The 26,810-nt window shown below is 52.5% G+C and overlaps 1 protein-coding gene across 1 annotated transcript; it reads right to left on the bottom strand.

The window, feature by feature from the left end:
* Positions 1–682: 682 nt before the first annotated feature.
* RBP1 (retinol binding protein 1) lies at positions 683–19,613 on the bottom strand. The gene is made up of 4 exons (XM_084901814.1): positions 19,389–19,613; positions 18,717–18,895; positions 2,356–2,457; positions 683–918 (listed from the first exon to the last, which is right to left on the bottom strand). Exons 1-4 carry the CDS (start codon positions 19,459–19,461, stop codon positions 865–867), a joined length of 408 nt encoding a protein of 135 aa, XP_084757940.1. The 5' UTR covers positions 19,462–19,613; the 3' UTR covers positions 683–864.
* Between the last annotated feature and the right edge of the window lie 7,197 nt (positions 19,614–26,810).

Raw genomic sequence — 26,810 nt, 5'->3', positions numbered from 1 at the left:
TCAGAGTGGGGCGGAGTCTCCCATTGGGGCCAGAGGCCTCCACGGGTGGAGCGGAGACTTCAATAGGGCGTGCACACCCCTGAGAGCTGACTGCTGAGGGAGGCACTGGGGTAATCTGATGGGGGTCTCAATACCTGGGATGGGGTGGGAACTCCTGAAAGCCCAACAGGTGAGGCACTAGTTCAGTGCTGGCACCTAATAGGTCTTCATTAACCATTGTGGGTTGAATGAATGAATGAATGAATGAGGGTTCCTGACACCTTTGAAATCCAATCAAATAGGTAATTGCCTCTGGTTAAGGCTCACCTCATTCTAGCTGTTTCCCAAAGGCAACCCAGTTCCATTTCATCCACAAGTAATTTTAGAGCATCGCCTGTTCGAGATCTCTGCTGGTGGGGTCCCCTTTACTAGGTCTGAGTCCCCATGGTGGCGAGCACCTTCTCTGGCTTTTGTGGCACCCATTGCACTGTGGCCCTGAGAGGACACGGCGTGTGGGAGGCACACAGGAGTCAGCCCACACACCCCAGCCCCCAGCCAGCGCCCTGAGGAAAGTTCACACAGGCGCACCGTCATGACTAAACCTTCAGGCCTGTGGTGGCACCTGAGGAAGCCGACTTCCGAAGCCCCAGGGAAACAGTGAGCAGAAACAGTGGGGCTGCGAAGCTTCTCCAGAGAGACGTCCTGAGCAGAGAGCACTTTTATTGGGATGGTTGTGTTCTAAGAAAAGGGAAAGGGACAAGGCCAAGAGACGGGCTGCTAACCGATACCTGGAGGTGGCTGGGCGTTTCTGCCCCATGCTGTGCAGAGCGGGACCCTGGCCCGCGTGCCCATGCCACTCTTTCCCCGAGGCCGAGGTCGCCCGCTTCAGTGCACCTTCTTGAACACTTGCTTGCAGACCACACCCTCCGCTCTCATCTCCTGAAACAAACACAGGTGCTTGTCATTGGCCAGACGAAGGGGTCTGTACATCTACGGGAAGCAACTTAGAAAATACCCAGTGGCTGCTATTCTTCCCAAGAGTCGGTGTGAACTAACCATTCCTTGGAGAGTTGGTTGAACTGGGTCCATGTACATGAGGCTGCAGCCTGTGAACAGAGCTGGCTGGGAAACTCATGTGGCTCTGAGCTGACCAACAAGACCAATGCTGTGGTGCTCCCACTGCCCCCTAACGGGCCAGAAGACTGTGAGCCTCAGGCCTAAACCCAGGACGGGGTCTGTGCCCAGCCTTGGGAGAAATCAGGTCCAGACACAAGACTCAGCCCATTAAAGGGCTCAACAGGTTGCCATAAACTCGGTGGCAAATTAACATGCTGGTTCCAAGCTTTGCTTGCATGCTGGAGTTAGCTGGGGAGTCTGAAAAATGCCTGAGCCCAGGCTAGAACAGTTCTCTCAGCATCTCAGTGGGTGGGGTACTGAAGTTGCTATTATTAGACACTCCCAGGTAGTACTAAAATATTGCCAAGAAAGCCATGCCCTGCCTACAGGGCAGCCCTGCTGATGGCTGCCAGGGGGAATGGCAGCACAGGGTTGTCACCTCCCTCAAGGTGTTTTTTTGTTTGTTTGTTTTTTTCTTTTTTTTTTTTAAGGCTAGAGGCCTGTGGCCTCAGTTTGCACCCTCTGTCACGGAGCCACAGAACCATTGGGCTGAGAGCCCCGTGGAGATCACACAGCGGCCCTCACTTCTGCAGCTGAGGAAGAAAGGCCAGGGAGGAGAGGCTCAAGGTCGGGCACTACAGCCTGGCTCTCCTATGGTCCTAAGCCGCCTCTGGAAATAACGCCCTCACGCCTCTTCGCCCGCACCCGGCCCAAAGCTCTAGCAGACCCTGATCTTTGCAGAATCCTTATGTGGTAGGATGCACTTTGCAGATGAGCTGGAGGAAGGAAGGTACCTACTCAAAGGCACCCAGTGAGTCAGGACTAGAACCCAGGTCACCTGGACCAGCTTCCTTTCTTGGAAGGAAGATGGATGGGGAAGTCCAAGGGCACAGAAGTGATGAGAGGTCTCCTCTCCGGGAAACGTCTGGCCCTCTAGATGCTAAGGTCCCTTCTCTGGATTTGTGGGTGCTTTTCCCAGGCAATGCATGGAGCAGAGGTCCCAGGCTGGAGGGCAGGGTGAGTGGGGCCCACAGCTGAGCTGAGAAAGGCGTCTCCTTCCCGACCTGGATTGTTGAGATTGTGTCTTCGAGAAGCTCAGAGTACATGTCCTCAGTTGGCATGATGAAAATGGACATTACTGGGGAGTACATTTAGTTCTGCCCCTTTCTAGCTGTGGGACTTGGAGGTGAGTCTCTATGCCCTCCTCTTGAAACTAGGAACCACAGCAGGACCTGTCCCCCCCTCTCCCCAGGGACCCACCAGGTGCAGCTCGTCACCCTCAATCCACTGGGTCCAGCCGCGTCCTTCCTTCTCACCCTTCTGCACGCACAGGAGCTTGTCCCCGTCCCAGCTCACCGTGGTCTGCCAAGCAAAAACACAGCGTATGTCAGTCTTGGGCTAGCACGCCCCCTGAGGGCTGGAGGAAGGGCAGCCCCAGTTGGTCATCCGGTCAATTTCACAGAAAGCCTGCTGCCTAATACTCCCCGTCCATCACATGCTCTTATTAAAACATACAAATCAGCCCTAGTCGGTTTGGCTCAGTGGATAGAGCACTGGCCCAAGGATTGAAAGGTCTTGGGTTTGATTTCCGGTCAAAGGCCGTTACCTCAGTTGCAGACTCGATCCTTGGCTCCCAGTCTGGGCATGTGTGGGAGGCAACAGATTGATGTGTCTCTCTCACATCGATGTTTCTCTCTGTGTGTCTCTCCCCCTCCCTTCCACTCTAAAATTCAATGGAAAAAAAAAAAAATCCTTGGGTAAGGATTAACAGCAACAACAAAAAATTAGGATAAAATTAAAATATGCAAATCAGTTTAAAAATTACATAGACCTTAACAAATTTCATTTAAAAGGGTAATTAGGAGAGGAAATGTCATTGAGGCGGGGCTATGAGAGCCAAGGCTGAGAATGGGGCTGGAAGGGAGGAGGGGCTTCTGAGGGCTGAGTGTACACTGGGTATGGGATGGGGTTGAGGGGGAGGGGAACGACAGTGAGGGCTGCTGTCCTGCATCTTGCTGGTGAAAAGCAGACTTCATAGACTTCTCTGCCCATTCCAGAATTCACTCACTCACTCATTCATTTATTCATTTATTCATTCATTCATTTGCAAGGTCTTGGGACAAGAAGACCACACTCCTGCCCTCAAAGAGCTGTTCATCTTACGGAGAACCCAGATATAAATACCAACTGCAGGCACTCCCTGTGCGTCTAGATCCTCCTGACTGTCCATGTGGAGCATAGATTAGCATCTCCGTTTCACAGATCTGGCTAAGAGACTTGCCAAGTCCATCCAGATGGGCAGTGGCAGTGGCAGTGCCAGGTCGGAACACAGACCTGCGGGGCCCTGAAGTCCTCCTCCCCACTGAACCTCACAGCTTCCCTAGTGGTCCAGGGTCACCAGTCACAGGCCAAGGTGGTGGGAATCCAGATGAGAGTCAGAGAAGCAAGGCTCTGGGAGAAGGAGGCTCCAGGACTGGGCCACGAGCAACAGAGAAATGGAGCTGAAGCAGAGGAAGGGAGAATGGGGAGTGGGCAGTTGAGAGACCACCATGAGACAAAGGCACCAGAGAGGAGACAGCACAGACGTGCTCAGGAAGCTCCATGGAGGTTCCCAGGGAGGGTGGGGAGAGAGAAGGAGGTCCCCTGTCCTGTTGTTGCTCGCTACCCACCCGCACCCACCACCTTGAACTCTCACATCTTCCCTAAATACTGAGTACCCTGACAGGCGCTGGGTGTGTGGAAGGGAAAACAGACCGCAGGAGGCCCAGCCTGTGTGCATGGGAGACATCATGGTCTTACTGGAGCAGCAAAGGGCCCACCCAGAAATTCGGGCTCAGCGTGTTGGAATTCAGAGGTGGGACAATCCAGGAGCTGGTGGTCTAGGCTGGGGCCTGTGCACAGGTGCAGTGGGCATCTCCCCTACCTGCAGCCATCCACCTCCCTCTGAACAGCCCTTCCACTTGGGCCTGCTTCTCCCCTGGAGCAGTTAGAACTCCGTCTGCCCCTGGTTCACTGTGCGACTCTGAGCAAGTCCCTTCTCTGGGCCCCCGTGCTCCCATCTGTCATGGGAGGGGGTCAGAGGCCCAGCTGTACAGTTGTGGGGTTCTAGGATTCTGGTTCAGCTGAGTCAGGACAGTCAGCAACAGCCTGATAAGGACTCAGGAAAGAGGGAGAAATCTGGGAATGGGTGTGGGGTGAGTATGGCCACTCCCCATAGGAGAACCACCTTCCCTGGGCAGGTAACCCATCTCTTTCCTGGGCTTGCTGATCACTACTGCCCTCTGCTGTTGGGATGGTGCCACAATGAGATACATGCACAAGGGTGACAGGTGGAGCCAGCTGTTGCCCCACCTTGGTTTGCACAGGAATAAATCCAACTTCTGCCCTTGGAGCATGTCCCCTGGGGATGATGGGGCACAGGAGGACTTGGGGTGGGAGCAGCTCTTCCCCTGCAGAGCTCACTCGGGGCACATGTCCAGCCCCAAGCCCGAGAGAAGGTCCCACCTCCAATTCAGAACATAATGAAGCTCATGTCTGACGAGGGCTGTCATAAGTCATGACCTCAAGTCACAAGACAAGATGCCCATTCACTGGCCGCCTTGTCCATCCCTGGCCTGGGAAGGGGAAAGGGGACTGAGAAATCACAGCTCTGGGCTTCAAGGTGCTCCAAAGAACACCTCAGAGCTCCTCTTCGTGTGCTAATCCAGAGTCTTCTCTGCATACTGAGGGCTCCAGACTCATCAGAGGCCAAGAGAGACTCACTGGCTCTCAGCTACAATGTACATACTTCTGCCTCTCCCGGAAACAGGAGCATCAATGAGCATATTCATGCCCTCTGCACCGGAAGACACAAGAAATGCTCTAAAAAGGACATAGTCATGAAAAGAATGTGGGATTTTGCTTCTTCAGAGATAATTACTCTAACATCTAGACTCCTGTCTAGTGTTATTTTCTATTGATACATACATACACATATATGTGTATATATATGTATATATATGTATATATCTATATATGTATATCTATATCTATCTATATCTATATCTATATCTATATCTATATCTATATATATTTCTGTTTTTTAAAAATTAGGGCTGGCATATGAGGCAGAGCTCAGATGTGAATGAAATTTGCTTGTTGAAGTTGGACAATAACCTAAGTCTTTCGTGAAGACTGATGGGTGTGCTATTTATCACGACTAAGTGTGTCAGAAGCTCTTTTCCTTCCTAGAAATGTGGTTCCACCAGGAGGCATTGCCGCCTGCTGAGCTGGGCGCCAAGGAGCAAGGCTATGTCACTTGCTGTAAAACTGAATGAGTCTTTGTTTAAGCAGAAGGTCTGTTTGGAGACTTCCCACAGACAGCTGTGATGACTCCAAAAGTGTGACTTAGTTCTCCTGCCTCTGCCCCCCCCAGTTGCTTGCAGTGGGAGGGAGTTTCCTTTTAAGCTTTGTGTCCTGTGGGAATAAACCATCCATTTCCCAGAGAACCGGATTTATCCTGAGAAGAGAGGAGGGGGGTGGGGAGCCAGGGAGGAGGCTGGTCACCTCCAGACAAAGGGGAGGAAAGAAGGGAAAAGGCAATGTTGCAAGGGGACTGGGTAACAACGGTCCCTTGTTCCCTTAAGACACAAAACAGAACTTCCGATAACCACCTTCCCGGGACCTGAGAAGAGGCCACTCTGTGGCCGCCTCTGCAGGAGGCAGGCAGCCACCTCTGCTGGACCCGCAGCAGTGAGGTCTGGGGCAGGGGCTCCGCTGTCCCGGGACCCCCAGATCTCATTCAGTCTAGTTTTCTAGTTTGGACCCTCACCCTGCAGAGTCCATTCAATCGGGGTCTCATGGGGGAAATTTCAGCCAGAAGTGTGTTCCTGACGCTTCTCAAGTGGCAGATGCTCTGGGGCAAGCATGTCAAACTCACGGCCTCCACAACAAATATTTTTGCGGCCCAGCCAATGTAACGGTAGGTAAGAAATGTTTTAATAAAATTTTCGTAACTTAATTTTCACAATATCCTGTTATACATAATTATTAACAACGAACTACAACATTCGCCAATGACTGAAGACTATAATCGTGTTGCATTCATTTCCCTTCGGCACCTTACGCACAGGCGCACCATTTCTCTCCACTCATACCAGCAGCGAATATTTTAGCAGCCCATTGCCACGTCATTAGTCTTGGACTGACTTGTTTGGTGTGCGCAACAGGAAATACTTTGCTTTGGGAGAACAAGAAAAGCAGGTTTGTTTGCGTTATGCTTATGAATTGGTGCAGTTATTCAGTGTCTAGTTAACTTAATATTCAAGAAAAAATTTTTTTTACTAAAATGTTCTCTTATTTTATGTTAGTGATGAATCATTTATTTCAGCCCTTTGTATCCAGCATGTCTCTATTGAAATAAATCTATCTTTCTATGAAAATTGAAGCTTTTGTTGCAGCCCACATAAGCTTAAACCTTGTTTATATGGCCCGTCTTAGCCTTTGAGTTTGACACGCTTGCTCTGGAGGCTGGGGTGGACATGGTACAAACCACGGGGATGGGCAGTGCTGCCTCCAGTCCTCAACCCTGTGAGTTCTGGGATGTCACCTGGGATACGAAGCCCAGACAAATCCCAGGACAAGGGGGTAAGTATGGCCATCCTCGGATCCCTTTCAACAGCAATTCCCCTCGCACAGACCACCTAAAAGCCTGCCAGTGGGCTGGAGCCCCGAGCAGCTGGTTGTAAAGCAGCGCCAGGCTAACTTTTCTATTAAAAATGAATAACCTCCAACACTTCGGCCTTGTCAGCAGCTTTCCCAAAAAAGACAAGCACCAACAGATGCATGCAGACAGCCTTGCATCACTCTGACAAAGGACTGTCACCTTAAAAGCCATTGTCTGGCTCCCCTGACCACTTAGAAAGCACAGCTGGCACAGCTGCCCGGGGCCCGGGGCCAGAAAGCCTGACTCCTGCAGGCGCCTGAGGAAGGATGGCCCCGGGCGGCCTCCAGCCTCCCTGCCCTGCGCGGTGACCTGTTCTAGAAGTGACAGGCCGTTCCCATTAGGTGGATTCATCGTTGGCAGTGACCTGGCACGGGCCACAACGAGTGGGATTCAAGTTGGCTGCCAAGGGTTTGAGACATTCGTTACAGCTCCCCCATGTCCAAACTCCCGCTCCTGTGAGCGGGGCTGGGGGACGATCACCCCCTCATTTCTCCGCACTTGCCCGCCCAGCTCTTAGGGGCCGCCCAGAGGCTGGGAGTGGATCTTGTTTTCTATGGTTTTAGGGCAGGTCTCGCCCACAGATTCTGCCTGCAGAGGCCAGAGCCAGGGTTGACGCAGGTCTGACTCCAAACCTGTGCTCTTTAAATTTGGGGAATGAATTGAAAAATAAAAAAACAAAAACAGGCAGTGTACTTGTACACGTGATGTGAATTACTAAACGATGCCAACTGGCCATCCCTCCTGGAGCTTGAGTTTGAAGTGTGCTTTACTCTTTGAGGGCTCCTGGGACGATGTGGAAGTTCTCAGCCTCTGGAGCTTGTGGGAAGGGCTAGGAGGGTCACAGAGAACCCGCCAGGTGCCTAGTGCCCTGCGGGGAGGGCTCCATCGTGTTCCACTGGACCTTTAATGCTGATAGAAACGAACTCAGTTAAGTCACCAGCCCAAGCCACCTTGGGGTTAGGAGTCGAGCCATCACTCAGGCCCACTCCTCCCTGGCTGAGGAGGGCCCGCCCGGCTGCCGTGAGGCCGGGCTGCTGCGGGGCGGCTGGGCTGGCTCCGCTTCCTCCGATCCGTTCCTAGGGGGCTGGCAATTACCTAAAATCAGCACATGCGGAAGGAAAGCCAATTCCCTCTAAAAGCAGATTAAAACTAAATTAATAAGGCCTTAAAATGTGAACAAGTAATTAGGGACATAAACGCTGTTTAAAAGCAACTACCGCAAACCCACGAAGCCACAAAGAGGCCTTTGTGGGCACGGAAGAATGCAATTCCAATACCGCAAAGAAGCTTATAGCAAATGATAACTAATTCTTAGGGCAAACACAATGGCAAAATGTTAAGACTCTGTTGTCTCCGCTCAAAAAATAAAAAATAAAAAATAAAATAAAAACCAAACAACGAAGAAAACATAACCAAAAAAATGTTAAGACTCTTCTTGGCATGTTGTTTTTTAAAACTCCTTAAACATGTAAGAAAGTACCCAGAATCAATTTTAAACAAAAAACTGTCAGAGATCCCGAGGCCCCAGGAGGCCACGGTTCTGGGGGGGGGGGGGGGGGGGGGGAGGGGCGGGGCAATGGGGCTGGAGATGGTCGCAGGGCTCCTGGGGAACGGCACGCAGTCCTAGGGGACCGGCACTGAGGGTGGCCCCGAGGCTGGGCTCCGCCTGCAGGGAAGGCAGACGTGTACACGGACATGGGCCCCACTCGCAATCCATGCTGGGATGTGTGATGGGCACCCAGCCCAGCCCGGGATGCTGGGAAGGCTTCCTGGTGGAAGAGGATCACTGTCACCATCACCACCCTAACAACACACACTGAACGCTCACTACGTGCGGGCAGGACATTAAACAGAACATGGGTCGCAGCAAGTTGATCCCTTAAGCCACCTGGCGCAGTATGTGTATCCCCATTTTACAGATGTGGAAGCTGAGGCTTCCAGGTCACGCACCTGGGGAGTGGGGAGATGAGATGTCCCTCGAGTAGCACTCTTGGCTACTGTGCTCTGCCGTGCCCTGATCTGACCCTTGAATGAGCAATAGGCTTTTGCAGCGCGGTTGCGGTTCTGTGCAAGGAAACAACATTCAGCGATTGCGGGTTCCTCGCCTGCACACCAGCGTCAGGTGCTGGAAACAGAGGCAGGTCATACACTATGGAGAAGGAGACAAGCAGACAGAGGATTCCAGCAGAACGGGAAGTACTGGGTACAGGCAGTATGTAGCTATGCAAGGGGGAAGCCGCTTTCCTCATCAGCCTCTGACGTGGGGACAGAGGTCCAGCAGGGAAGGGCTTCTGGAAGAGGTAATATTAGAGGTAATCCTGGAATTGACACCAAAAAACTGGGTTATAAAGTAAAAATGGAAAAAGAAGCATGAGAGACTCCCAGGCAGAGGGCACAGCATGCGCCTCCCACCCCTGAGTTTACTGGGGACACCACTCACAGACTCTTCTCCCTCAGCCTCACAGCTCTGTGGCCCCACCAGCCCAGCCGAATGCAGTGAAGAATCCAGATGTTTGCTTCTCGGGCAGGCAGAGCCGCTCTGCTCCTCAGCCAGTGCAAGGATTGTCAGGCCCATCCGGAGTGGGAGGGGCACAAGGGGACGCCGTCCTGCCAGAAAGGCTCAGAGGGGCTCCGAAAGGCAGAGTCCTCCTCTAGAACAGAATCAAACAGCTCCCAGGAGGTAAGAGAGGCGGGCTCGGTAACCAGGGAAGAGGGAGCAGGTCAGGGTCTGGATCCCTTTAGTGCCAGAAGGGTGCCAGCTCACACCTTCGAATCTCTGGCAGAGAAAAGGCACAGCACCACTGGCTGAATGAACAGGGACACTCTTGTTATTTTTTAGGCCATGGACACCCATTTTTAAAGACAGGATAGCCCAGGCAACATGGCTGTTCATTCTTTCTTAGGTCAGCCTTGTAAAATGGGGTGAGCCCCTGGTGTGACAGGGCCCCGACTTTCTCAGGCCGGAGCACTTGGTCATCATTCAGGGCCACACAGCCAGCGAGGGCATCAGCCATGGTGTAACCCCCTTCTGCCCAACTCTGATCCTGCGCTGCCCCCTGTGCCCACAGGACCACCGTGCTGCCATAAATGCCATCGCGGTGGGATAGCGCCGACTGCAGGCTTCGGGCCTGGGTCTGGCCCAGCCACGGGGCAGCAGTTCTCTTGCTGGAGCTAGGCATTCAGGAGACTCCCAATGAGAGCACTGGGCAGGACAGAGGCAGGCCTGAGCTCCAACCCATGCCCACCACCTCCTAGCTGGGTGACCTCAAGCCATTTACTCCACATTTGAGCCTCCATTTCTTCATCTGCAAAATGGGTTTGCCACAGAGGAAATAAAACAAGGGGCTGCAAGGACCAGTTTCAGTGCTGGGCACATACAATACTTGGTAAGCAGTAGTTCCCCCTGTCCTTGCCCTTGCCCAGCCTGTGTCTAAGGTCCTACCTCCGCTCATGTGACCCTGTTAGCTTTTCTCTGGATGGCCAGGTGTCCCCTCACATGTTCCAGGCCCAGAATTTGTCTTTTAATGGACATGGTTTACAAGATGCGAGAATTAGTAACACGTATCACTAGAGCAGTTGCATAAGCTTTCCTACATCTCCTCCTCTCCAGGAAGTAGGAACCCCTCACTGTATAATTATCCCCACTTCACAGACAAGGAAAGGCACAGAGAGCTGAAGGAACTTGCTTAAGGGCAGGAGGTTATAAGTGGCAGAGATGAGATTCCAAAGATGACAGTCTGGCTCCAGAGCTAAACTGGTTACAAATCAGCCAGACTGGGAGGCCCTGTCTCAGAGGCAGCTGGGCTGTGGACAGGCAAGGGTTTGAAGGAGGGCCAGGAGCAGCTCAGGCCTTGAAGCTGGGGTTGTTGGCCTGCAAAGCAGCCTCCACTATCGGGGGCGGTAAACCAGACGTCACTCCTCTGCACCCGACCCCCCATTCCTCCACACGACTCCTTTGCAGAGGGACACTGCATTCCAGAGCTTCACAGAGGGATGGATGCAGAGCTTGGACCTCTTAGCATGACAACGATGTCATCTCTCTCTGGTGACAATCTAGAGTCAGACCAGCAGGAGCCAAGCCCTGCTCTGCCAGCTACCTGAGCTCAGACAAGACACCTGTTCTGCCTGCCATTGTCTTCATGGATAATACAGGGAGAATTCTGGCATTTTCATCAGAGAATCGTGAGGATTAAAGAACAAATGCGGTGCTTCAGTACCTAGCACGTGGGAAATACGGACACGTTTTAGCTATTATTAAATGGCAAGTGGATCTTGCAGTGATAGGATCGATGGCGACCATTTGTACTGTTTGAGGGCCTGCTATTTTATACTTAACACTCATTTGACAAGCACAGACACTGGAGAGACAAAGGGGTAGGCCCCACTGTCTGCAATCTCAGATGCATTAAGAAGGGAAAGGCAGGCAGGACGGAGACGCATTGACACCCAGGCATTAGAGGCAGCTAGCTAGCACTCTGGGGTGTTTACATATTAAAGGATCACCCAGAGTGGTCTCCGGATAGTTAACCAAAATACATGTGCTCTGATGGAGGCATTGCAGGCAGTAGGACAGGGACCTGGGGTTTCCCTTTGGAGTTCAAGGATGTGAGTGTGTGTGTGTGTGTGTGTGTGTGTGCTCTAGCACAACTCAATTTATATAACAGAGATAGCAACAAAAAACGCTTCCCAGGCATGGAGGCACGGTCCGTGCTCTCTGAGATTCCCATCAGCTCCAAGTCAAATATGAATGAATCCCAATAACATGGGAAATGTCTACAATAGGACCTGGGCTGGAAGGGGTAGTTTCCAGAGACTTCCATGGGGAAATGGGGCCCTAAGGGCCGTGATCAGTTTACTGACTCTGGATGCCTGTAGGGGAGAGTGGAGGGGTTTCCTGCCCTGCCCACCTCTCTGCTCCCAGGCCCGGTGGGGCCAGGGCTCTGGGTTGACAGTGACGGGCTGGAAATCCTGAGACTGGGATGGTAAATCTTCAGTCCAGGCCATCACAGGGCTCTGGCCCTTCGTTGCACACAGCACTGTGGCTTCACAAGGCAGTCCCCTGTACCATCTCTATGGTCCTCGGAATGTGCCTTGTAAGCAGCAGTCATGATGCCCATTTTGCAGGTGTGAAAACAGAGGCACTGTGCCAATCATTAAAGTCACTCTTCCCACTTGTCAACATCGGCTACCTCCAGGTTGTGCTGGGCTCACAGTAAGCTCCATGGGAGGCTCTGTAACAGAGACTATCTAATTAGAATCCTGCCTCGGCCACCAGCTGGTTCTTAACCTCTGTCAGCCCAGATTCTCATCTGTAAAGTGGGTGTAATGATACTTAAGGGTAGCGGTTGTGAGGACCAAAAGAGGGAAATTGCTAAAATCATTTGGTGTGAGCATGGCACTTAGTAAGAACTGAGTACATGCTATTTTCCTTTGTTGCAGCCTAAAAAAAAACAAACCCTAACAAGCCAGTGGGATTTTTGAAAGCTACTTTGTGAATTTTGTTTGGGTTGCTTTAATTCTTCCTTTGGTAATCCTCAAAAGCATGCTGCTGACACGATTTCAAAGGTTGGAGAACTTCAGCTAAGACATGAAAGAAACTCCGTGTTCCCACCCGGGAAAGGCCCCAGCCGAGTGCTGGGGGCCTGATCTGGGCAGAGGCAGCTCCCAGGAGCTGCCAACTCCGACGGCATTCTGAGCTCTGCAGCCCAGGGAGTTACTTCTGCCACTGGCATTGTTTTTAAAAAATCTCTTTAATGAGTCAAGAAGAGGAACAGAAAGCTGGCAAGAGTTTATACCCAAGTGTTAACAGCAGTTTGGTGGATCTCATGTATACCACATATAAGTAGATGGATGGATGAATGGATGGTGGACAGATGGAAGCAAGAAAGTCAGGGAGTGAAGGAAACATAGATGGTTAAAAGGAACAGAATTCAGAAAATCTATAAGTGCTGATATAGAAAGATGCCTAAGAAATATCATTGAGTGAAATACCAATATACAGCACGGGCCAGTAGCTCAGTCAGCTCACTTGTGGTCCATGTTGTCCAAAAGGTTGGCGACCTCTGGAATAGAGCATTGTCTTGATACAATCAAGGTTGTTGGTTCAATCCCCGGTCAGAGCGCATAGGAGAATCAAGCAATGAATGCATAAATCAGTGGAACAACAAATCGGTGTTTCTCCTTCTCTCTCTCTCCCTCTCTCTCTCTCTCTCTCTCTCTCTCTCTCTCTCTCTCTCTCATCAATTAAAACACCACCAATATTTGAAGTGGGCCTTCCTTCCTTCCTTTTTGGCTTTAGAGATATTGACTAGTTAACTGACTAATGGAGGAAGATTTCCAGACAGACCCACCAGAAACAGTAACAGGAGTCACCTCTGGGGAGTGGGAATCGGGCCAAGAGAGGGAAGGGGTCCTTTCCATTTCAGTGGACTGACTCTCTCCTCTGTTATTTGGATTTTTTTCCTTTACAATCAAAACAAAGGGCCGCTCAGAGGGGCGGAGGCTGGAAGAGGAAGGCAGGCTCCTTGGAAGGGGTCATCCTGAGTTCACAGCTGAATGTGAAGGCGAGGCCTCAGCCGGAGGAAGAGGCGCCAGCTCCTGCGTGAACAAAGCCACCCCCGCCAGGGAACACCTGACCCGCGGTCCATGGTGGGATGACAAATGGCCCTCCTGCCACCGCCACGCAGAGCAGGCTCTGGCTGTGATTCCTGGGAACCAGCCGCTGGTGCTAGGGGGAGCTGGGAACAAAGAGCCCCGCCATTCCTCATTCCCAGGGACTCCCTGGCCCCAGAGTGGGGGACACTATTTGAAGTCGAGGAGCACCTTCCTTTTTCAAGGTCCCCCACCCTGCCACTGCCTACAACTGCTCGATTCAATAAATGATAATGGTATCACACCCGGCTGGAGATTTCATCCGGATGTATAAAGGCGTGCGGGAGGCAGGGGAGAAAACCTGGATCTCATCTATACATTCCCACCAAATGACAGCCTCTGCTGCCTGTGGGGCATGTCAGCGCTGAACAGAACAGACTGAAAACGTTGTGAGTGACTCTGGCTACATGGATCTGAATTCCTCCATGCCTCAGCCTGGGGAGAGACCGTGAGCCATTTCAGGTGGTTCTGGGCATGGATGGCAAGGTCCACAGGGGCCAGATGATGCACAAAACCGGCCAGCGGCACGTGGCTCTCCACACCTGGTTTAGAGAGGCGCAGTCACAGAGATGTTTCTTCACTCCAAAGCAGGGGATCAAAAGCTCTGGTTGCATCAGAACCACGTGGTGGGCACAGTGAAACCCAGATTGCTGGCCCGATGCCTCCAGTTTCGGATTCAGCAGGCCAGGGGCGTGGCCGGAGAACCTGTTTCTTGTGATGCTGCCGCTGCTGGCTTGCTCTTAGGGAGCCATCACTTAGCGAGCTGCTCAGGAACCCAAGGCGCCAGGATGCGGATGGGCCAGCTGATGCTTGACTTCGGGGAACAGGGTGGGGTGAGAGGACTTCGTTCATCAGAGACTGTTCCATCTAGGGGGGCAGCTGTGACCGTGCCTCAGAGAGCCACATGGCACAGACATAATCAGGCACCCAGTGTTTTTAGCATCTGGATTTTTTTTTTTTTTGTAAGAACAGCTAGAAATATGGATTTATTTCTATGAAATATTACAATCTTTGGCAATAATTGGCAACTGGCTTTGAAATTTTTCAAACATTGCACAGGCCAAACAAAACACATCTGCAGGCCAAATTTCACCCTCTGGCTAGGAAACTTATCTTGTTCCCATGGAAGAGATGCAGGGTCAGAGATCTCTGAGCCAGAGTACTTCCTGGAGGAATGTCAGTCTGACCTCTCCCAGCAGGCTGACCACGCCCCCAGCTGGCTGACCACGCCTCTCCCAGCAGCCTGACCACGCCTCTCCCAGCTGGCTGACCACGCCTCTCCCAGCAGCCTGACTACGCCTCTCCCAGCTGGCTGACCACGCCTCTCCCAGCAGGATGACCACGCCCCCAGCTGGCTGACCACGCCTCTCCCAGCAGCCTGACCACGCCTCTCCCAGCTGGCTGACCACGCCTCTCCCAGCAGTCTGACCACGCCTCTCCCAGCTGGCTGACCACGCCTCTCCCAGCTGGCTGACCACGCCTCTCCTAGCAGGATGACCACGCCCCTCCCAGCAAGGGCTCCTTGAGGCTGTGGGCTCCTTAAGTCCTCATTACTCCTCTCCTTTGGCCACATTTTGCACGCCAGCCACACTGAAGTCTTCCAGACTGCACCTCTCTCACCTCCTGAAACCTCCTCCCAACAGGCCTTTTCTGACCTCTGGGCCTTTGTGCCTATGGTTCCCTCTGCCTGGAATGCTTTCTCCTTTCTCCATGTCTACCCTAATTCTCAAGTGTGACCTCCTCCAGGGAGCCTTCCATGACCACTGCCCCCCAAACCCCAGTTCTGTGCTCCTCAGCCCACTGTGCTTCCATCACAACACTGGGCTGCAACAATCTGAAGATGCATCTGTCTCCTCCACTGGCCTGCGGGCTCCAGGAGACCATGCTACTTCCTTGACCCCACACTGAGTCCAGGGCCTGGTGTGGGATAGGTCCGAAATAGCACTTACCAAGTGCTGCTCTCTTGGCCTTGGCCTTCCTCTCACCCTCTTCCTGTTTGCCTGGCAACTTCCTGCCTATCCTTCAAGCCACAGCTTAGACTCCACTTCCTGTGGGAACTGCTCCTGACCTCCCGGAGCCAGGAGGAGGTCCCTCTATGCCTCTCCTCCCTCCATGGCACACACCACAGTGTGATTGGCTGCTGTGGCCTGACTCCCCCACTACCCTGAACTCCGTGAGGACAGGACTCTCGTATGATTCCTCTCAGTAACAACGGGCTGCAAAGCTAGAGCCAGCACCTCGAAATACTTGTAGGACCGAGAGAGGAATGCACACCACCTGAATGAATGATCCCAGGTGAGAAACGACACCTTTGAAATGTGCTGCGAAGGACATGTTAGAATGAAGCCACCGGATGCTGAAAACAAACTGCTTCCTCCCAGCTGTGGACTGGCTGGTGGGTGCAGAGCGTGTGGAGCAGAAGAGGCCACCACCTTGCTCAGGCCCCTGAGGGCCCAGAGACCGCAGCCAGCATGGCATCTTGGCATGCAGCTCCCCTCCATTCACAAGCCTCAGGCTGGCAGTTTCTGTAATTCTGTTCTAACCCTCCCACAGCACGCTCTTCATGATGGCCCGCCATCCAGCCGGGCAGTCAGGAGAGAAAGGCGAGGCGGGGCCAAGGGCAGGCCGGGGCAGAGGGCAACAGTAAAGTAAGCAGGTGGCCATCTAGTGAGTCCTGGGACAGCAGAAGGGACCAGGAGTCTTGCCCGATGTCATCCGGTTTGCCCAGCCGCTGGGCTCCCTGGTCTGCTCACCGACCACTGTCCTACTGCTGGGTTAAGAAAAGAAGATGGCCACGTGTCCCTTCCTTTGTGTCCAAATCCTCCCTTCCCCCTTTTCTCTTCTTTTTAAAAAAATATATTTTTGTGAATTTTTTACAGAGAGGAAGGGAGAGGGATAGAAACATGGATGAGAAAGCAACATTGGTCAGCTGCCTCCTGCACACCCCCTACTAGGAACATGCCCACAACCAAGGTACATGCCGTTGACCGGAATCGAACCCGGGGACCTTTCAGTCTGCAGGCCGACGCTCTATCCACCAAGCCAAACCAGCTAGGGCCTCCTTTTCTTTTATCATCAAGAGTAGCAGTGACCCTCTCCAGAACTCCTCTGGATCCCTCCTCTGCGCGTTTCCCTTTGTCACCACTGATCTCACAGTGTTTGAACTGTGTGTCTCCACCACAAAGACTGTGAGTCCCCGCACAGCAGGGACTGTGCACTCCGGTACTGACAGACCAAATTCAAATCCTCCCTCTGCCATTTACTTTGCTTCCCAGAGACCACACAATAAGTCCTGCCTCAGTCTTCTTATCGGTAAATGTTGTGAAGACTGAATTAAAACAAAATGTGAACAGTACCAGGTACCTAGTAAACACTTGAGTATCAGCTAGTATTCCTGGGTGATCAGTGAATGTTTTCCGCATTAATAGAGGAAATAAAAGAGCGAAGCTAATTAGCCAGGTTCAAGCCAACACATTCCAGAGGTTGTGGGTGACCCAAAATAAACATATTTGTGTGTGTGTGTGTGTGTTCTGTGAGTTCTCCAAGAGTGAGTTGGGGATGACTGTTCTTACAGTGCAATCCCATGCAGCGGGCCAGGGGCGGGGCGGGTCGTGGGCAGAGGTCTGAAAGGCAGGGCAGGGCCCCCACCTCACCCTGGCACAGAGCCTCTGGGCAGAGTAAGAGGCCTCGGGTCTTTACAGACACAATAGTGTTTTCTCCCAATACTGGCCTCTCCAAGGACACTCTAGGGCGGCCACCCCCTCTCCTGCTATCATTCCAAACAGCAGGCTCACACTCACTCCTCACTGCCTCCAGACGAGTCAACAGCAGAGGATGAGTCCTCCAGGCCTGGGGGTCCTCAAGCCCAGCCACCAGCTCTCCTTCACCACTGTCCTAACGAGCCTCAGCCATCTGGTTTCCGCACAGGCTCCCAGCAGAGAGGAACCTGGCCGAGAGCCCGAGCGTGGGCTTCAAAGACCTCGGTTTCAGATCCCATCTCTCGCCAGTCCTTCTCCTGAGACTTACCCATATATTGCGTAATATAGGGGACTCACCCCTCCCTCACTGGGTTGTACACAGGGCAGGGCAAACAGCAGACCCCCGTAATAACGGAAGGAGGAGGGGAGGACAAGAGGGAGGGCCTCATCAATAAGTAGACACTAGCTCTGGACCCAAGACTGTGAAAGAGAGACCCGAGTACCCTGACCTCCCAGTGACCAGAGAATGTTGATGGAGGCCTGAGGCTGACCTTCCGGAGTTTGCTGTGGCAGCACTAATTGGGGTCTCCTGGTCACCAGCTTCCCACCCTTGGGGGTGGGTCTCCACCTCCTCCCCCCATTGCTGCAGCCACTGGCTGGAGCTGCAGAGAGTGGACCTTTCCAGTAGGCTTTGGCTGCAAGGTTCAAAGGGAGCTCTGCAGCGCAGAGTGGAAGACAGTGGGGACAGGTTGGATCCCAGAGTGGAAGACGGTGGGGATGGGGATGGATCCCAGAGTGGATGACGGTGGGGATGGGGATAGATCCCAGAGTGGAAGACGGTGGGGATGGGGATGGATCCCAGAGTAGAAGACGGTGGGGATGGGGATGGATCCCAGAGTGGAAGACGGTGGGGATGGGGATGGATCCCAGAGTGGAAGACGGTGGGGAAGGGGATGGATCCCAGAGTGGAAGATGGTGGGGACAGGGATGGATGGTTAGGAGCCAGATCCCAGTTTGCGGACAGAAAGGGGCAGGTCAGAGGCTTCTGGAAGGGATCCCAGTGGCCCCTGCTTTCCGGAGTGGCTTCATGCTAGGTCAAATGGGAAGTTTACACTTCAAGAGGGTTTCCTGTGTTTCTTCTTTATTTCTTTCCTTCCTGCTCTCTCTCCTCCTTCACCACCCAGAGTGCAGCCAGAGAACAGTCCACAGGCACGCCTGGAATTCCAGCCCACCCCTCCCTAGCGGTGCTGCTCCAGGCGTGTTACTTCATCTCTTTGAGACTGTTTTCTCATCTGTTAAATGGGTGTGCTCAGACCTCCCTCAAAGGTGGTTGGGAGGATTAGGCGGAGTCAAGTGTGTAAAGCACGTGTCGGGACACAGAAGAGACTACACAGCCTGGATTTTTATAGCTATAACCATCCGCTTTGCACGGAGGAGGATGCTGGATGCGCGGGTGCTGCCTACTTGGGGCACCAGGCCAGGGTCCCTAAGAATGCAAGGGCCCTTGCTCCCCTCTAAATGAATTAGCCCAGCGTGGGTCAGGAGGCGCCTGTGTAGTAAATCCTCACCATGCACTTGCGGTCATCTATGCCCGTCAGGTCCTCCTCAAACTCCTTCCCAATCTGGAAGTCCATGATGTAGTTTCTGAAAGTGCTCAGCGTGCGGATGATCATGTGGTCGCCGTCCTGCACGATCTCTTTGTCTGGCTTCAGCAAGTTGGCGATTTTGCGCAAGGCCACATTGACATCTGCAGGGTGCCAGGCAGAAGGGGGGAAAGAGTGGGCCGGGAAACTCAGAGAACTGCTCCTAAGACAGAGATTCTCTCTCCTCCCCCCCCCCCCCCCCCCGCCTCTCCCCAGGAGCCCGCTCCCCAGGGGGAACAGCTGGGGCTCCCTCTGGCTTGCACATTCTGTGCGCAGCCAGTCTGCGCCTTTTTCTTTATTTTCTTCTTTGCAACAAAGTTTTCCGCCCTTACGCTAACCCTTAAAAACAAAACAAAAACTAGGAAGCCCAGCCCAGCGTTCCTAGTGAAATTATTCACGTCTAGACTAGAGCCAATTCTCAGATATTTACCACGAAGGAACCCGGACAACCCCCATCCTCCAGGACGAGCCCGCAGGCCACCTCGGAGGCCAGCCCGGCGGCCGCCCTTTGCGCGGGCTCCGGGGAGGAGCGCCTGCCTCGGAGGGGCTCGCGGGGCGCCCCGGGCCAGGGGCCAGGCTGGGGGGGCAGCGGCTTACCGAGCGCGCGCAGGTACTCCTCGAAATTCTCGTTGGCCAGCATCTTCCAGTACCCGGTGAAGTCGACGGGCATTTTCGGGGGGCGCGATTGGGGCCGGATGGCGGCGGAGCGGGCGGGGGCAGCTCTTGGCTGTGCAGGGGCAGCGGCTCCCGAAGCGACCCGGCCGGTGGGCAGCCCGGAAATGCGCGCCCTCCAGCGGGGCGGTGACAGCTGGATTCCAGGCTCGCACAAAGCCCGCGGGAGGGAGGATCCGCGGTAGCCTTCGCTCCTCCTTCCCCAGCGGGGGCGGGGGGCGGGGGCTGGAGGTTGGAGGGCTAGGTTTGTCCCTGGCCCGCGGCCACCTTCTATCAGACCTTCAGTTAGCTCATCTAGGAAGGGAGAGATGGGGGCGCGGGCGGGGGGCGGGGGGAGCATGATGCTTTATTGGCCCCCAACTCTTCGGTTCCTGCAGGATTCCTTCAAAAACCACGAACTGCTCACCCTGGGCGGCCATGGACGGTCGGGGAAACAGTCTCTCTGGGTCGCTGGAGCGATTTAGGAAAGTGGCCACTTTATAGGCCTTTGTCTAAAGCGCCGCGCCGGTGGCCAGGCCGGTGGGCGCCCAAGTCAGGGTCGGGAAAGCTGGGCAGTTCTGCTCTGGGAGAGAAAAGTGAGGCACTCTCCACATTCCCTCCACGCCCCCCCCTCTACCCCCAATAAAAGCAAGGTTGTTATTGTTTGAAGTGTGGCCAAAAAGGCCCTCTGGGCGGTTCCCATGCACAAGTTTGAGACCCACTGCTTTACCCAAATGTTAGCAATTATTAATATACTGCTGGTCTTATTCCTCCCCTGTCATCTACTGACAGCGCCCAGCACACCAGAGTTCTGCACTCTGCTTCTTTATGTTCTTTGCTTGATACATTCTGGAGACATTTCCATATCTGTACACGGACAGTGACCTCCTTCTTCTGCAGGATAACCCACTGTGTAGCCAGCTTGCCCCCCATCCATGGGCATGTATGTTGTTTCTCACCCTTTACAATGAAGATCTTTGCTCACACCTCGTTCCCCACCTGGAGTGCTTGTCACAGTGCTTTCAAACCTCTCTCTCTGCCAACCAGGAGGTGACATCATCGTGTGCGCTGACTTTTTGACCCTCTATTAAGGACTAAATATCTCTTTGAAATTGCTTTTTGCACAAATTACAGCCTAGGCGACAGCAGATACATTCTCTCTTCCAGACAGTGGCTCCCTCCCACACCCCTCTTCCCCGCTCCCTGCCACTCTCTCCCCCACCCTCAGCCACACGCCCCATTTAATGTCCACATGCACCAGGCTGCATTAGGAAAGGATGCCTCCTCTGGAGGGTGCGGTCGCTTCATCCGAGTGGCCTGGAGTTCAGCCCCTTACCCGCCTTACTCTGCATCGGGGTGTCAGCCTTGGCACTGCTGCCATCTTGGGCCACATAATTCTTTGTTTGGATGGGGGTTGTATTGTGGGATGTTTAGCAGCATCCCTGGCTTAGATCCCAGTGGCACCCCCCACAAAGATGTCTCCAGACTTTGTGAAATGCCCCTGGGGAGGGTGGGAGAGATCACCCCTGGATGAGACCCACTGTTCTGACAGCTGTACCCCTCCTTAGGCTGGTCTCCTCTCTCTTTCCACCTGGCTCTGGGATGCTCAGGCCACCAGGGGCTCCCACAAGGCCCTGGCTCCATGTCCCTCCCTAGCCAGCCCAGAGCTCATCTCAGTGGGGCAGCCAGGTGATGGGACAGCCAATCCTGGCCCTGCCCAGCCTAAATGTGCAAGAAGAAACCCCTTCCGCTCAGGTAGGTGGCTGGGTGGGTCCTGGCCTGGCCTTAGTTCTCTAGGGCCTCTAACCAGAGCTAGCTGGGCTTCCCTGTTGGCTTGACTCACTGGGAGGGAGGTGCAGCCAAAGGTTTAAACAATGAACTCGTCATTCCTTAGTCACCCCCAACTAGTCCAAACTCCTGTCCCTGTTCCCCTGTACCATCCGCTCAGCCGAATGGACTCCTCCCCCTCCCCAACCTTCTCCCTTTGTGCTGAGGGTGCTGAAATGGCTCATGCCAGTGCCAGCCCTCTACCAGGCCCAGAGCAGTCCCTTCATGCTCTAGGCCAGTGGTCAGCAAACTGCTGCTCTCGAGCCACATGCGACTCTTTGGCCCCTTGAGTGTGGCTCTTCCACAAAATACCATGGCCTGGGTGAGTCTGTTTTGAAGTGGCGTTAGAAGTTTAAGTTAAAAAAAAATTTGGCTCTCAAAAGAAATTTCAATCATTGTACTGTTGATATTTGGCTCTGGTGACTAATGAGTTTGCCGACCACTGCCCTAAGGCAGAGGCCTGCCTCTCCTCACCTTCCCCATCCTCCTAGGTCCATCCCAAAGAACCACGATCTGGCTGCTTCACCTTCCTCTGGTTGATTGGGAACTCTCCTACTCACCAGACCTCACTGTGCCCAGCTGGCCAGCTGGCAGATAGCACTTAATTCAGGGGGTTTGTCCATTCCCATCTGCTTTTGTTTGGTCCCCCGAAAGGTCAGTATCCTCCTGCCCTTCAGGTCTCCTCCCAGGAGGGCTGGGCCCAGTGCTGGCTGTGCTGCTTCTTGCAGCTGGGGGCTGGGTGTGAGGGTGGAAATTGGCTGTCACTGTCTACCTGAGTGGCCCTGGGTAGGCTGTTTATCCCTCTGTGCCTCAGTTCCCCATCTGTAAAATGGGGACACTCCGAGAAGCAAAGGAGAAAAGGAATATAAAGGGCAGGGCACAGAGTCCTGCTCCAGAAACACTGCTATTGCAGGAGCTTTAGAAGCGAGGGAAGAGGCAAGGAGAGAAGGCTGCTGGCCTGTGTCCCCTTCTGGGGCGTGAGCTCAAGCCAATGAGTTGAAATGGGAGTGCTCTGGGGAAGGGCGAACGCATTAGGTTTCATCACGGTTATCCTTGCTCAGCCCGTTCCCTCATGCTCAAGTTAATCCATTAAGCAGTAGTTTTTGGAGCTGCCTTCTGTCTGGGTGATAACCTGGGATGTGTTAAGTAAAGACAGCAACCCAGGACAGTGTGTAAAGAGGAGGGAGGGGATCTGTGTGGAGTTGGCAGTTGGTGAGGCGGTGAGCACAGCCAGGATCAGAGAAGTTAGGAAGAGGGAGGAAAGGTCAGGGTTGGGGAGAGATAGGTGAACAAAGCAATTCAGAGGTGGGGGCAGAGTTGTTAGTGATTGAGGAGAGAGAGAGAGAGAAAGAGAAAGAGAGAGAGAAAGAGAGAGAGAGAGAGAGATCTCCTAACAGTGTTTCCCAAACTTTTGACATATGTGTACCCCTTCTAAATATAATTTTCGTAACGCTGAGTACCCCTCGTACTCATGAGAACGTAGAATTAGGCGCAGCTAAGCACGGTGCAGTGCATATCCCCACCAAACTCCGGTGCAACGCGGACCCCCACCAAACTCTTCCCGTACCCCTGGGGGTACGCGTACCACACTTTGGGAAACACTGTTAGGACATCCTAATGGGCTCTTTCCTTTTAAAAGAATATCAGAGATATGAGATCCAGGATTAGTCCCAAAGCCCTACCAACACCACAGGAAGGGAACCAGCCCAGTGTGGACCTACCCTGAGGAGGCTGAGAGGCATAAAGAACGCTTCTGGGTTGTGGGGGAGGGAAGGCAGGAGAAAGCCTAGGACCCCCAGGGGGCTTCTGGGGAACTGCTCAGAGGAGCAGGGAGGAAACATGCTGGGTCCTTATTCAGCAGATCAGGGGGATACATTAGAGCTCAGGGGACCATCTCCATGAAATGATCCCGAGATTGGATTGGCCATGATCCTTACAGGCTCCTTGTGAGGTGTGTGGTCCCACCTATATTGTTGAGAGGTCAAGCAGCTCGCCCAGGGTCCCAGCGGCTGGGCCCACAGGAGCTTCCCCAGGGCAATGGGGCTGCAAGAGAACCCAGGGGCAGACCCCGAGGCTCCAACCACCCCAACCCCAGCAACCCCCTCCCCCCTCAAAAATGCTCCTCACAAAATGCTGGGGCAGGAATATACATTTGGAGTCTCATCCCTGCCCTCCTTGCTGGCCTCCCACACCCAGAGACCCCCCAGCAGGGGACAGGTGATGGTCTTGTGCTCTGGCTTTGTGCTTATAAAGAAAACCATCTGGTACCACATCCTTGCTTCTCTCTCAAGGGCTCATTTATTTTGGAGACCTGTAAAACCTCCTCCTTTCCTGTGTGCAAACGTGACTCTGGGGAGCGGCCCTGCTCCAGTCCCTGAACTGTCACTGCGCCATTTGTGAGGTTAATGACTGAAAGGACAAGTGTGACCCAGCAAGCTTCCTTACTGTGTCCACCGTGTCAGGGAGGGAGAGGGCTGGTCAAGAGACCACAGGGACTGAGGGGCACCAAGGTCTACTGAGGACACTCTCCTTTGATGATGCAAATGGCACACTATGCCCACAAGCCCCAGAATCTTAAATCCACTTTCTGTCTAGAAAATGTAGGTCAGCTACCTGCCATCCATACATGGCAATTGTTTCTACAAATTGTGGCACACTGCATGGGGAGGGTTTCTTGTTTATTCTTTTCTCCCCTTCCCTCCCATTCTTTCTTTTCTCACTCTTTCTTTTTTTTTTATGAGTTAAAAAATATGGATTTTTAGAGAGGAAGGGAGAGGAAGAGAGAGAGAGAAACATTGATGTGAGAGTGAGACATCAATTGTGGCTGCCTCCTGCATACCGCTTTGCTTACTGGGGATCAAGCCCAAAACTCAGGCATCTGTCCTGATGGGGCACCGAAACAGCAACCTTTTGGTGAACAGGACGATGTCCAATCAACTGAGCCTCACCAGTCAGGGCTTCCCTCACTCTTTTTTTGCTTCCTTAACGATTTCATTATGGAAAAATCTAAACCTATATAAACATAGAATTACATATGAAGTCCCATGGATTCATCACCAGCTTTAACAATTATTAATTCCTGGCCAATCTTGTTTCCTCTATTTTCTGATCCCTTCCCATTTCCAAAATTATTTTGAGGCAAATACCAGACTTTGTATCATTTCATCTGGAAACATTTCAAGAAGTATCTCTAGGCCAAGACCGGTTGGCTCAATGGATAGAGCGTCGGCTTGGGGACTGAAGGGTCCCAGGTTCGATTCCGGTCAAGGGCATGTACCTTGGTTGCAGGCATATCCCCAGTAGGGGGTGTGCAAGAGGCAGCTGATTGATGACTCTCTCTCATTGATGTTTCTAACTCTCTATCTCTCTCCCTTCCTCTCTGTACAAAATCAATAAAATATATTTTAAAAAATATATAAAAAAACCAATTTGATCCTCATATTTACAATTTTTTTTTTTTTTAAAAAAGAAGTATCTCTAAAAGATAAAGGTTCATAAAAAAAATTATCCAACAACACCATTATTGATTTTGTGTTTTCACTTTGATGAAACCTTTAAAATATAACTTTGGCCAAAGCCGGTTTGGCTCAGTGGTAGAGCGTTGGTCTGCGGACTAAAAGGTCCCAGGTTCGATTCCGGTCAAGGGCATGTACATTGGTTGTGGGCACATCCCCTGTAGGGGGTGTGCAAGAGGCAGCTGGTCGATGTTTCTCTCTCATCGACATTTCTAGCTCTCTATCTCTCTCCCTTCCTCTTTGTAAAAAATCAATAAAATATATATTAAAAAAATAAAACATAACTTTGACCAGTAATAATAAATTTTTTAAAATAGGAATTATATATATTCACAACTTTCCCTATGTTTCAAGAAAGATTGTGGCCCAGCCAGTGTGGCTCTGTGGTTGAGAGTCGACCTATGAACCAGAAGGTCATGGTTCGATTCCCGATCAGGGCATATGCCCGGGTTGTGGGCTTGATTCCCAGTGTGGGATGTGCAGAGGCTGACGATGAATGATTCCCTCTCATCGCTGATGTTTCTCTCTCTCTCTCTCTCCCTTTCTCTCTGAAATAAAAATATATACTTAAAAAAAGATTGTGTTTCATGTATTTTACCCTGGGCTGACTTAGCTAATCAGAAGTGCTGGGAGGCAGAGAGGATTGGCGGTGGCCCTGAAGGCCCTGAAGGGACAAAGAGAGGGTAGGCAACTACCCTCAGGAGAGGAGGGAAGGTGGAAAGGACTGAGGGATGGAGGAGTGCAGTGAGGAGGCAAGAGTCTGAGCACAACTTCTTAGAAGCAATGTTATGACCACATATGAGCTTTGTGCTGATTACAGAATCCTGGGTAAGATATGATTCCGTAGGGTCTTCATTTTCAGAAAAGAATGTGGTTTAAAGAGGTCACGTGGATGGAGCGTGCTGGGCTGGGGACTGAATTGTGTCTGGCTCTGTCTGACCCGAAAGTCCAAGGTCTTAACCACCAGTTGTCTCCTGAATAAGGCAAAGATCTATGGGGACCTTGGCCTGCTGGATCTGATAAATAAGCCCAAAGAAGAAAATCGCAGAGAGAAAATAAGTCTCCTAAGTCATCATCAATATGGAAGAAGAGCTCGACTCCCCAGGTGAAAAGAAAGCACAGGGCATATATTCTAAGCAGAAAAATCTATAAACAGTTAAAGATTAATGTACCTTAGTGAGGCTCCAGCCAGCTTTAAAAAGAACAAATCTTGCCCAAGCAATGTTTTGGCATTCTTGGGGCAGAACTGCACAATGAAGAGATGAAAGGGAAGCAGCTGGTCAAACACATTGATTTCCAGGAAGCACGTGGCCCAGCCCTCTGAGGACTTCCTGAGACCCGAGAGTGAATACAGATCAGGGCTCCTGCTGTCCCAAGGAGGGGAGGTGGCCTCAGAGGGAGGATTGCGGGGGGTAGGATGGGCCAAGAGCCCTTCTTCAGGGCTGGCCTCAAAGCTTCAGTCCATCTCCTGTTTCCTTAGAAGCAGTCCAGGGTGAACATGCTTTATAGGCAGCTGATAGAGGGTTTGTGCTTCCAAAAAGGGAAAAAATAGGCCAGGAGCCCATGGATTCATTGACAGAGAGCACACTCCAAATGGCATTAGACTCATCTTTGTAAAGACCCTACTCAACTGTGGCCTTCCTTCTTCTTCCTCCCTACCCTCTGGATTGATAGAGCCCAGTTATTTATACAGTGCGGGATTAGAGAGCCAGACTGGTTTTGAACCTCAGGCCTACCATCTCCTAGGTGTGCAAGTTGGGGTAAGTCACTTAATGTCTCTAAGCCATCGCCTCTAGGGTAGTTTCAAGGGGTCTGGCACACACATCCTCAATGAATTCTAGTTTCTTTCTCTTCCTTGTCATTTGAGGCCCCTTGACCATCTGATCTCAACGTCTGTTCCCAGCCCTTTGCTCCTTTCCCTTTCAGTCATCCTCCCATGCTGGTGGCGTGGTCTTCTATGCTCTCTTAGCCAAGCTCCTGTAGATCCCAGGCCCAAGTACCCTGCCCCTTCTCCTCTTCACCCATC

This window comes from Pipistrellus hanaki, assembly GCF_964339955.1.
Source record: "Pipistrellus hanaki genome assembly, chromosome: 13".
Classification (NCBI taxonomy): domain Eukaryota; kingdom Metazoa; phylum Chordata; class Mammalia; order Chiroptera; family Vespertilionidae; genus Pipistrellus; species Pipistrellus hanaki.
The sequence above is the reverse complement of the archived record's forward strand: the minus strand, read 5'-3'. Positions and strand labels throughout refer to the sequence as shown.